This window comes from Falco naumanni, chromosome 7, assembly GCF_017639655.2.
Source record: "Falco naumanni isolate bFalNau1 chromosome 7, bFalNau1.pat, whole genome shotgun sequence".
In the NCBI taxonomy this organism is placed as follows: domain Eukaryota; kingdom Metazoa; phylum Chordata; class Aves; order Falconiformes; family Falconidae; genus Falco; species Falco naumanni.
The window spans coordinates 3,127,397-3,138,338 of record NC_054060.1 but is presented as its reverse complement, the minus strand read 5'-3'; the positions used below and the strand labels follow the sequence as shown (position 1 = coordinate 3,138,338).

Below are 10,942 nucleotides of genomic sequence, written 5' to 3'. Positions count from 1 at the left end.
TGCCCCTGCCCTAAAGCCAGGTCCTGAACGGCCGCTGTGGGGGCCGCAGCACATGGTGCTGTCGCTGCCCAGAGTGAGGTCTCCCAGCAGCAGCAGGGATGTGAGCCCCTCCATGGGGTGCCGAGCTAGCACGCTCAGCTCTCATGGTGCCTTTCTCTCCTGCAGGCAGGAGCAGTGCCAGGCCCCAGGCTGGCTTCACCTTGGCTCTCCTCCTCTGTCTGCCCCGCTGCTTTCTGTGAGCATCCCAGTAATAAACCTGTGACGGGCACAAGCCACGAGCCCTGCTCCCTGCAGCGACATGTGGCTCCAGAGCACCTTCTCCTCTGGCCTTGGCTGTCCCAGCGGCTCCTGGCACCCAGCTCCCTACCCACATGCAGTCCCTTGCAGCCCCCCAGACCAGGGTAGCCCCAGCGGCCCCCAGGACCCTTCCCCAGGGCAGCAGTGGCTCAGGGCAATCCCAGCAAGTGCTGCTCGGGACGGGTGCAGGAAACCCAGATCTGGGTGGGTGCCTCTCTGCAGGGGCACAGGGCACTGGGGACATCAGCCGGGTGGTGGGTGCTGGGGTAAGGAGGAGACGGAGCCACGGCTACAGCAGCGCACGTTTATGGGGTCTGGCCTGGCGCGTTGCAGTAACAGGACTCAGCGACATGCTGGGCACAGGGATCACGTAAGCTATGGCAGAAGCTGGGTCCCACGGGGCTGGCGCTGCCTTGGTCCAGCTCAGTGCCGGAACTGTGGCACTGGGGAGGGGATGCGGATGTCCTGCCCCTTCTCCAGCCGTCGCTCACAGTCAATCAGGTAGTTCACACCGTCTATCACCAGCTGCACCAGCTCCACCTGCACCGGGAGCACACACGTGCTGGCTCAGGGGCTGTCCTGGGGGCCAGCCCGGCGAGGCGCCCCACTGGCCCCACCGCCAAGGGCAGGCGCTGCCACCCCCAGCACCCATGTGCTGGTCCCAGCGCACATCCCAGAGCTGTCTGGGCACCATGGGCCCGTCATGCACACGCACTCCAGCACCCCCCTCCTCAAATGCAGCTCTGCCTGGCACCCACCTCTGACTTCCCCAGCCGGTCCAGGTTGGAAATGTCGAAGACGCTGCCAGTAGCTGCGGTGTCCACACCGCCCGTCCCGCGCTTCTGTAGCCGGAGGTTCTCCAGGATCTTAGGGAAGCGGCTGTCCTGGTGCCCAGAGAAGGTGTCAGTGCTCAGCGGGACCATCAGCAGGGGGGTCAGGGCTCTGCAGCCCCCCGGGGCAGCCCTCCCGCCGCTTGCAGGACCCTGTCAGTGGGCTCGTAATCCCCGCAGAGAGCCCTGCCCTGAGCAGACCCGGGTTGACACCTGGGTCCCCGGCCCCTCCAGCCACAGAAGCAGGCGGGGGCTGGACCGTACACTTCCCGGGGGAACCTGAGAGAGGTCCAGAGCCGGGTCCCACGCAGTCCTGCACCTCCTGCGTGGCTGGGCTCCCTGTGCCCTGGAAGCCGGTGGTCCCCGCAGCCCTGGCTTGGTTCCCCACAAAACTGGCCATGGTAATACCTTACTGAGCAGCGGCAGCTTGATGTGGACGCCTGCTCGCAGCCCAGTGCCCAGGTTGGAGGGGCAGGTCAGGATGTAACCCAGCCGCTCGTTCCACATGAACTCCCAGCCTCGCTCCTGGATTAGCCGTTCCACCTGGATTAGAGGTGCCAGCAGCCGTTCAGCCCTCAGCCAGGAGGTGCCAGCCCCATCCCTGCCCACCTGTTTGCCTGCCTGCTCATGGGGCTGGCGCAGCCGGGGCTGGTGGGCACTCACCTCCTTCAGCCCCCGGCAGAACCGCTCGAAGACGCGCTTCATGTTGCCACCCTTCTCCATGGAGATGATGCGCGTGTGGTCTTCCTCGTTGATCCAGATCAAGAAGGTCTTCTCGTTGTTGTGCCTAGGGACAGGGCTGCGTTCAGCCATGCTGGTGGCTGGCAGAGGTCCCGTGCCCACCCAGCTACCCGTGCCAGCCCCAGCTGTCCCCTTCTGCCCTGCCACCATGGTGCCAGTGCTGCCCCGCGGTCCCGGTGCTCTGCCTGCACCCATGGCTGGGAGCATGTTGCCAGAGCACTGCCTGGCAGCGAGGCAGCCAGGAGATGCTCCTGGTGACATGTCAGCATTCATCCATGTGTGCTGCTGCAGGCAATGGGTGCCGGCCCTGGTGCTGTGGGTGCAGGCAAGTGCTGCTGGGGAGGAGCAGCATGGTGCCAGCGTGGTGGCAACCCTGCCTGAACTGGGGATGGGAGCACGGCTCCTGCACCGTGCAGGCAGTGGGAGGGGTCTGTGAGGCATGGGGTGCAGGTTGGGGTGCTGGGTTAGGGGGTAGCTGGAGCTGGGGACCATGGGTGCTGTGGAGGTGTTTTCCATGAAGCTGCTATAAAGGCGCTGTGCCAGCGAGGGCGGCATGGGCGGGTGCGTGTGCCCGCTGTCACTCTGCGTGTGTGTGTGTGGGATGCTGCGTGGGATGTTGCATGGCTGTGCAGAGATGCTGGGAGGGAGCAGTGAGATGCAGTCGTGGTAGGCTAAGTTTGGGGGCAGGCGGAGTATGCAGAGAGCCAGAAGGAGCACCGGGGATTGCCTGGGGAGCAGGAGGCAGTTACGGATTTTTGGCAGCCTGGAGTGCAGGGTGCTGCAGGATGGTGAGAGTGGGAAGGACCGACAGCAGGGGCTAGCTCTGAAGTCCCACTTCTTAGGAGGATGCTGTGGTCTGTGTACAGAGCAGCTGGCTGCTGGTGGCAGCACACAAGGGACTCCCAGGTCAGACCACAGAGCCTGGGATGAGCACGGCCCAGGGGCACTGGTGCCACACGTACTGGGGTCTGCAGTGCAGCAAGCATGGGGAACGCGGGTTGTGGGGCTGGGGCAGCCGGATGGAGCAGCAACACCCCCTGCCTTTCTGCCCTGCTGACTGCCCCATGCTGGGGCAAATCCTCACCAGATCCCTCGGGCATCAGGCCAGTCCCGGGCCATTCCTGCTGCTGTCAGGAGCGGAGACACCGGCTTGTCGAAGAGGAAGTGGTCCTGGAGGGAGGCAGAGTGTGTGGGCTCACCCGGGCTGCACGGCTGGTGCCAGGGCATCCCGTCTCACCGCCCCCAGCCTGCCGTGCAGGCGATGTACTGCAGCTGTCCCAGGCAGGGCAAGGTCACCCACTGTCAGCACGGAGGGCAGGAGTCCCTGCCTGCCTGGCCAGGAAGGCAGACGGCTGCTGGTGCACAGCCCACCCCATACCGGGGGCTGGTGCGGCACTGGCTGTGTGCCACAAGCCCACCTGTCCCTGAGCGGGGCAGGGACATGGGGTGAGAGCCAGAGTGGGCTGTGAGCTGCTGGGGCTGTGTTCAGCGAGCTCCATCCTCCCCTGGCTCAGGAGGGCTGAGTGGCACCGTGAGCACCCTCAGCACCGTGGGGCAGCCTCGTTGGGGAAGGGAGTCCTGGTCCCACAGGACAGCAGGGCTGGGAAAGGAGGCTACAGCCTCCCAGAGAGGCAGTGCCAGGGAAGGGGTCCTGCTCCACGGCCACCTGGGGTGGCTGGCTGGGAGCTGCAGCGACTCACGTCAATGAGCTGCTGTTGCTCCTTCTCCGTCATCTCGCTGAGACGGTAGTACCGGCCCGCCAGGTCTCCGGTGAGGCCGTTCAGTGCCTCCACAGCCACCTTCTCCACCTCTCGCCGCTCAGCACGGGTGCAGGCTGGTGGCAGGCTCAGCCCACGGATGCTGCGCCCAGTCCGGACCCGGGATGAGAGCACGTAGCGCTCATCGAAGTGGCCAAACTTGATCTGGAACAGACAGGAGCCGTGGGGACGCTTATGGGGCAGCACCAGTGCTGGCAGAGATCCTGTCCCCTGAGTCCCGGGGAAGTTCCCCCATGTGCAGCACCACTGCCTGGCTCACGCACCTTGCTGGCATCCAGGTCTGTGACGTGCTTCATGGTGCGGGGATTGTACCCATTGTGCCGCTCCTGAATCACTGGGTCGAACAGGTCAGCAAACACCTGGAAGCAAGCGGGATGATGTGCAGCACTGCAGACCCAGAGCGCCACGAAGCCCCTGCCATGAGTGTGGCACAGTCCTGCTGCCAGTGTGGGGGATGTGGCAGCAGGGGGGCATGCAGGGGGGGGCTGGGGGCCAACAGTGTGTCCTGCAATGCAGTAGCAATCCGTGGGGCTGACACTGCCTGGGCAATTTGGGCTCGGGGACAAGGAGGAGGAGGAGGAGGTTGCAGGGCTTTAGGAACAGCTGCTCTGAAGCAGCCCTGTGTCCCACTGGGACACACTGGGGCTGGCCAAGGAGCCTCTCCAGCCGCCTGGGCTGGGCAGGAGGAGTTGGGCAGTAATGTCCTGGGCTGCTGGATGTACTGCAGGTACTGGGACACCTCCGGCTGCTGCAGGCACCCTGGAGAGCCTGGAGCATGGCAGGGCTCCAGCCACTCACCTCGTAGGTTTCTTCATCGCCAGCTACCATGCCCACGGTCTTGATGAAAGGGTGGCCAGGGTTGTCAACACCTGTCTGGATGCACTGGTCCAAGGTCCAGCCGTTAGGGGTTGCTTTGTCACAGAGCCTGGCATAGATGGCTGGCGTCAGGTTGCTGGCCATGCAGTTGTTGTGCTTCCGTAGGTCGGGGTACTCAGCGCTGTGGGAGGAGAGGCTGATGAGTCCTCTGGGGCCAGGGGACCCCAAGTGCTCATGCCCTTGCCCCACAGAGACCCTCAGGGCAGGTGTGGGCAGGGATGCTCTGGGGAGGGCGGTCAAGCTGCTCTGCTTGCCCACTCCAGCAAAGGCCAGCCGGGAGCGGGAAGGCAGTTATGGGCATCACGTGTCGAGGGCAGAGAGCAGCCTGAGCCGAGGGCTGACATTGCCACAGGAATAAGAGCCTATGAGAAAATCTGGACTGGTTGTTAGGGTGCGGCTCCTTATCAGCCACGTACCAGGGCCATGGGGTTGGTAAAGCTTGCTGGGCAAGCGGTGGCAGCCACGTCAGCCCCAGCTCGGCGCTGGGGCATGGGCAGCCATCAAGAGGCTGTGCACTGAGTTGCCAGGGTGGCCAGGCTGTGGAGGGGAGGGTCTCACTCCCCTTCTCCTTCCTGAGGCTGCCCCCACACCAGCCCAAGCAGGGGGTGGCTGCTCCCACTGCTCCTTCTGCCCAGTAGCAGGGTCTGCCCATGCAGCGAGTGCAGGAGCAGGGCACACAGCCCGTGGGGGTCCTGGTGTGTCTGGCCCCTGGGCCCCATCTGGGCACCTCGATCCCTGTCCCCTGAGGTGCCACAGGGCAGGAGATCGGCTGACCCGGATCAGCAGCCGTTGGGAACCGCACTGCTCTGGTGCAGTTTATTGTATTAGGGGGACGCTTTCGTCTAATCAGCTTAGCAGGAGGCCTTCTCCTGACCTCATTCCCACTTTAGCCAGGCTTTGTGCTTGTTCTGCACTCACGGGGGGATTGGCAGGGCAGGACCCCGACAGCACTCTCCTTGGCCATATCCCTCATGCTGGGAGGTGGTGCCTCCACTTGCCTTAGTGGGACAGGACTGGCCCCTGTCAGCCCAGGAGACCTGGCTGGTGGCCACAGTGGGTCCCAAAGCCCTGGGGATGCCTGTCTCCTCTGCCTGGAGGGGCACTGCTTTGGAGGTGGCACAGCTGGCGGGGGCAATCCATGTGGGAGAAGAGATGCTGAAGCTAGTGCAGGTCTGGAGCAGTGGGAGCAATGCCCGACTACCATCACCAGCAGCGAGTCCTGGCACCCTCCTGGCACTCAGGTCCTGCTCCTGGGCTGAGTGCCTACCCAGGGCGCCAGGTCTGGCTGCCAGCACCCGGCCCCCATGCTGCAATGCAGAGTGCTGTCGCTGCTGCTGCCTCCTCCCCTGCGGCTGCAGGCCAAGGAATGTGCATTGGCCCTTTGCCTACAGCTTGGGCACTGCTTGTGACTTCCTGCGCTTTGCAGAAAGAAAGGGAGGTAGGGCTTACATTGTCTGCTCTGCGTAGGGAAGCACTGGCAGCTCCAGCCTGGACCAACGCAAGGAGGAGTTTGCTCCAAGGCAGCAACTTGTCCCAGACACGGAGGCTGAGGGCTGCTCCCCCAGCCCACACACATATCTGGGCCACATTGAGATGCTCCAGTTCAGAGGCTGGCTCGTCATGTGTAGGGCGCAGCCGGCCCCAGCCTCCTGCACCGCTCCTGCCTCTGCCATCAGCTGGCTACTGACCTGTGTCTCCCCAGGGGGACACACTCTCATAAAAGCACTTGTTGATCAGAATGTGACACTTGGACATGTAACTCCTCTGTCCTCAGCATGGCTAGTGCCGCTTGGCATGCCAGGACCACAGCCTGTGGCGCTTTCCACCCTGGTGGCAGCAGACTACATCCAGAGCGGCAGCAGAGGTTACTAAGGGAAGCAAACCTATTTCAGTAAGCGGAGGACTGCTGTAGGTTTAAACATGCTGTCTGCTATGGGCAATCCATACCTTCACTGTGGTGCTCAGACTCCAAAACCTTGAGATTCTGGCCACTGCCTGCAGGCTCTGTGCCTGCTGCAGTGCTGATTCATCTCCTGGTCCAAACACACCCTCCCCCCAAACAGCCCCAAACCATGGTCAGCAAATCTGGGGGATCGCTCTTCAGCCTTTCCGAAGCACCCGAACTGAGTGGGATGGTGCCAGGATCAGCAGGGCGATGCAGGGATGAAGGTGCTGAGCGCTTGGTGCTGTGCTCACAAGCGGTGCCCCACACAACCAGAGCAGCACCCAACCCTGCAGCCTGGGCTGGTCCTGAGGCTGGTGTGGGATGGCTCCTGCTGTGTTCTTCTGGGTGTCCAGGTGTCCTCTGCCTCAGGCACAAAGGCAACACTGCACTTGGCCTTACTCAGGTTGCCTTGGCCCCTTGGTTTTGGTCCCCAAAGCTGGCTTTAAAATCATGACCCTTTTCAGCATCGTATTTTGTCCCTGGTGCCATGGCACCGGGCAGTAGGCTGGGCTCCCCCCCCGCTGCAGGGGCTGGCAGCATCTTCTGTGCAAGGTGGACATCTGCCAGCAGCACAACTCAGCGTGGGTGCTGGGCTGCCACCTGCAGCACTCTGGAGGCTGCTCCACGCTGTCACCTTGCCTGCCACCTCAGGGTGCAGCTGCCTGCAGCAACCGCCCTCCCTGCCCTTGTGCCAGGAGGTGCTTCACCCAGGCAGGGACCTGCTAAGCTCCCAGCAGGTATTATTAGTCTGTCTGCTGGCTGGGCAGCTTCTCTGGGCTCTTCACCCTAATCCAGCCACCTCCGGCACCCTTCCTGGCACCAGCGTCCCTGTGGGTGCCACGCTGCGGGCAGCTCCTGCTGCACGTGGCCTCCTGGGAGGCATGGGGGTGCATGGGGCGAGCGGTGCAGACCCTGCGCGGTGGCGGTGGGCGGGAGGAGCGGGGTGCTGGCAGGGTGCTGCAGCAGCGGAGCATGCGGCTTGTTTACGCAGGAAGGAGGGGGCTCGGGCTTTGTGTGGAGATGCTTTGGCAGGGAGCCCCGACGTCACCGTCCAAACGTGGCATGGTGCCAGACACCCCCCTTCCCTCTCCGGCATCTGTGCCCACGTCACCTCTGTGGGGGGTGCCCATGCCACCACCCCCAGCGTGGCCATTTGCCCTGCGGTGCCTCTGACAAGCGACCGTGGAGGGCAGCTCAGATCCCTCAAAGCTGTTGCCAGTGTCTCTCACTATTTCACATAAAGACCAGAGGAGCAGAATCCCCGCACAAAGGCAGGCTGGCTTGCCCGTGCCAGCACCATCACTGAACCAGACCCAGCCACACAGACCCTCCCAGGAAGCTCATTTTAGAGCTTCTCAAGCCACATCCCCTACCTTGGTTTCACCCCCCCCCCCCCCAGGCTCACCTCAGCCCACTCCTTCCCGCAGATGGTGCCTGGCTGTTCCCCCAGCCCTGTCCTTGTTTTCACCATTGATGTCCTGCCCTGCTGTTTTTCCCCAGCCCACTGATCCTGCTACAGCAATGCCTTTACAGCACGGCCAGCTTGGCCCCTGCCCCTAGCCACAAACAAGGACTTAGCGGTGCACACAAGGGGACACTGATGTGTCCAGGTTTAGTGGCACCAGCTGTCCCCGGTCCCTGCTGCCCTTGCGGGCAGGAGCAGGACGCAGGCAGGGTGCCTGCCTTTCTCACGCCAGACAGCAGGTCTCACAGGTCCCGGTGTTTTTCTCTCACCATCCTCCCTTGGTAAAGACCTGATGTCTATGACCCTGCAGTTGTTCAAAAGCTTGAAAATACAGCCCTCTTGGGAGGTGAGTAAACAGTAACATCCAGCCTTCATCATTCTCCAGAGTTGCTCCATTTCTGCCCCCTCCTTTCTGTGGCCTGACCCAGCACCTCGGAGCCCCCAGCACCGGTGCTGAGCACACAGCTCTGCACGAGCAGGGCTCTCAGCCTGCAATGCAGCGCCGCTCTCTAACTGCACGGTGTTTGGTGCAGGGATCGCAGCAGCTGCGTGTGTTTGGAGCAGTAACGTGCTGCCTCCTTCCCCATGCCGCTCCTTCACCCTGCGCAGGCTCTGCCGGCATCAGGATGGGGAGGAAAACCTGCTCCTCGCTTTCTGACCTGCCAGGGCGAGCAGCCAGTACCAGGGCAAGCTGGAAGGACCAGCTTGTCCCTCTCCCCTCCTGACCCTGTCCCTACCCTGCCTGGTCCTTGTGAGGCACAGGCAGCTCCTGCCTTCAGCTCCCATTTGTGCCTTGGGCCCCCACGGTCCCGGGGGCCAGGCAGCAAGGGAACCAAGCGGGACCTGCCTCCACCTGTCCTGGCCTGAGCCCCTCGCTTCCTTGGTGCTATGGCAAGCGGGGGCGAGCGGAGCAGCGCTGATACCTCTGCCCACGGCAGTGCCCCTCCTGGGACCCAGCCGGGCTCCCCGAGGCAGCCTTTGACAAAGAGCAGGTCAAAGGGGGAGCGACACAAGACCTTCTGTGCTGGTGCTTGAACCTTAGCACCGCTCTGTAGCTGTGACACTTATCTGGCTTAAGGGATCAGGCACACGTTGTGCGAATACGGCCAGTGGCTCTCGCAGAGCCAGCATTACCCCAAAAGCACCCCTAAGCCAGGCCACGGCTGTGCATGTGCCCACCCGGCCCAGCTCGGCTCCGTGCCCACCTCCCAGAAATCCTGACTGCACATCCCAGGGCTTGTCTTCACCCCAAACTCACCCACAGGCTGCTCAGCACCTGCGGGCCCCTCCAGTTCCCTTTAAAAACTGCCCCCAAGATGGAAGAGCGAGGAGCAGCCAGGAAGCCTTTGCTTTTAAATAGAGAAGCCCCTGTCCCCAAGGCAGGCGCGGAGGCTGGCCCAGGCAGATGGGCTCGGGCCAGGAGCTGCTGCCAGCCCCCGGGGGCTGTCACGGCGCTGCAGTTACTGCTCCGACACCGGCTTTCCGGACAGAGCTCCTGGGTGTTTCGCCAGGAGAAGAAAATGAACCTGTTCGCTCCGTCCTGTTCCCACCAGGACGTTGGCAACTGGCCCCTGGCTCCCGCCACCACCGGGCAGAGCCTGGGCTGTGTCCTGGCCCGCACTGGCTGTCCCGGCGGCACTGCCCTGCCAGGCTGAGCCCCCCACCGGGGCAGCCCCTAGCCCCAAGGACCCCCGGAGCTTGTCCCCTGCCCGCTGCCGCCTGTCCCTGGGCTGGCTTTGTCCCGGTGCTCCAGGGCCGCCGCAGTGCCGGGGCTCCCAGCCTGGATAGCCGCGCCGGAGGGACGCTGGGTCCTGGAGCCGGTCCCGGGGATGCGCCCGGGGGGGGCCCCGGGGGTCTGCGCCCAGCGCGGCTGTCGGGGCCGCCCGGCGCTTGGGGAGGCCGGGGAGGCCCCGCCGCGGCGGCGCCGGTGCCCTTGGGCGCGGGGACGGCGGGGGCCTCGCGGCGCCGGTGGCCCGGAGCGGGGCGGCTCCGTCCAACACGGCCGAACCCCCCGCCGCCGCGCCTCCCACTCCCCGCCGCCGAGCACGGGCTCCGTTCCTGGCCGTCCCGGTCAACCCCCGCCCGCGGACGAGCAGCGGCCGCCCAGCCGCCCCCAAGGGTCGCCCCGGGACCCCCGCCCTCCCCGGGTGCCGGTGCTGCGGGGACCGGCCCCCGCCCGCCGCCCCCCCGCACGTGCGCCCCCGCCGCCCGCGCCCGGTACCTGGGTGGGTAGCGCCGCCGCTGCCGGTCGCCCGCGCTGAGCGTGTCCCGGGCGAGCAGGAAACCGGCGGCGAGCGAGCCGGCGCCCACCATGGCCAGGAGACCGGCGGAGCGGCGGCCGGAGAGGGCGCGGGCGAAGGTGCTGGCCATCGCGGAGCGGCGGAGCGAGTGCGCCGGGGCCGGGAGGCGGACGTGATGGGAATGGGAACGGGCACGGGAATGGGAACGGCGGCGGCGGCAGGGCGCGCGGGGGGCGGGGAGCCGGCCGGGCACGGGGGGGCCGCAGCGGCACCGCCACCTGCTCGGCCGCCCCGCCCCGCCCCGCCCCGCCCGCCGCACCGGAGTCGCCGCCGCCTTCAGCACTGCGCGCCGGACAGCGCCGGCGGGGCAGCGGCGCTGGGCCCCCCCCCGCACCGGCACCGGCCCCCCCCCCGGCACCGGACCCCGCCACCGGCGGGCCACGAGCACGGCACGGCACGGCGCGGGCCGCGGCGGCGAGGGCGCGGCTGGGGCAAAGTCCTGGGGCCGGGAGAGGCGGGCGCGGCTCCCTGACGGCCCGGAGCCGCGCGTGGGATGCGGGCCGGGACAAGCGGACGGGCCAGCGGCCGGTTCTCGGCGGCACGGCCTGGCGCGGGCGGCGGTCACCGGTCACCGGCCCTCCCACCGCATGCCGTGCCGTTGCCCGGCGCTGGGCGCTCCTTGCTCGGGCCCCACACGCCGGGACGGGGCGGTCGCCCCGCGCAGTCCCAGTGCCCGCGGCAGCCCCGGGGCAGGCAGCGCGCCGCGTTCC

The 10,942-nt window shown here is 65.7% G+C and overlaps 1 protein-coding gene across 1 annotated transcript; it reads right to left on the bottom strand.

Annotated features, from left to right (window-relative positions):
• Nucleotides 1-587: 587 nt before the first annotated feature.
• LOC121091379 (creatine kinase U-type, mitochondrial) lies at nt 588-10,426 on the bottom strand. The gene is made up of 9 exons (XM_040601060.1): nt 10,154-10,426; nt 4,445-4,643; nt 3,910-4,005; nt 3,569-3,790; nt 2,953-3,038; nt 1,791-1,914; nt 1,536-1,670; nt 1,056-1,181; nt 588-837 (listed from the first exon to the last, which is right to left on the bottom strand). The coding sequence occupies exons 1-9, from the start codon at nt 10,300-10,302 to the stop codon at nt 721-723; spliced, it is 1,254 nt and encodes a 417-aa protein (XP_040456994.1). The 5' UTR covers nt 10,303-10,426; the 3' UTR covers nt 588-720.
• Between the last annotated feature and the right edge of the window lie 516 nt (nt 10,427-10,942).

Coding starts and splice junctions, on each gene's coding strand:
- LOC121091379 (XM_040601060.1), bottom strand. CDS start 10,302: ATGGCCAGCACCTTCGCCCGCGCCCTCTCCGGCCGCCGCTCCGCCGGT. Junction 4,644..10,153: donor CGGCGGCGCTACCCACCCAG/GTACCGGGCGCG, acceptor CTCCTCCCACAG/CGCTGAGTACCCCGACCTAC. Junction 1,182..1,535: donor AGCTGCCGCTGCTCAGTAAG/GTATTACCATGG, acceptor TCTGGGCACCAG/GACAGCCGCTTCCCTAAGAT.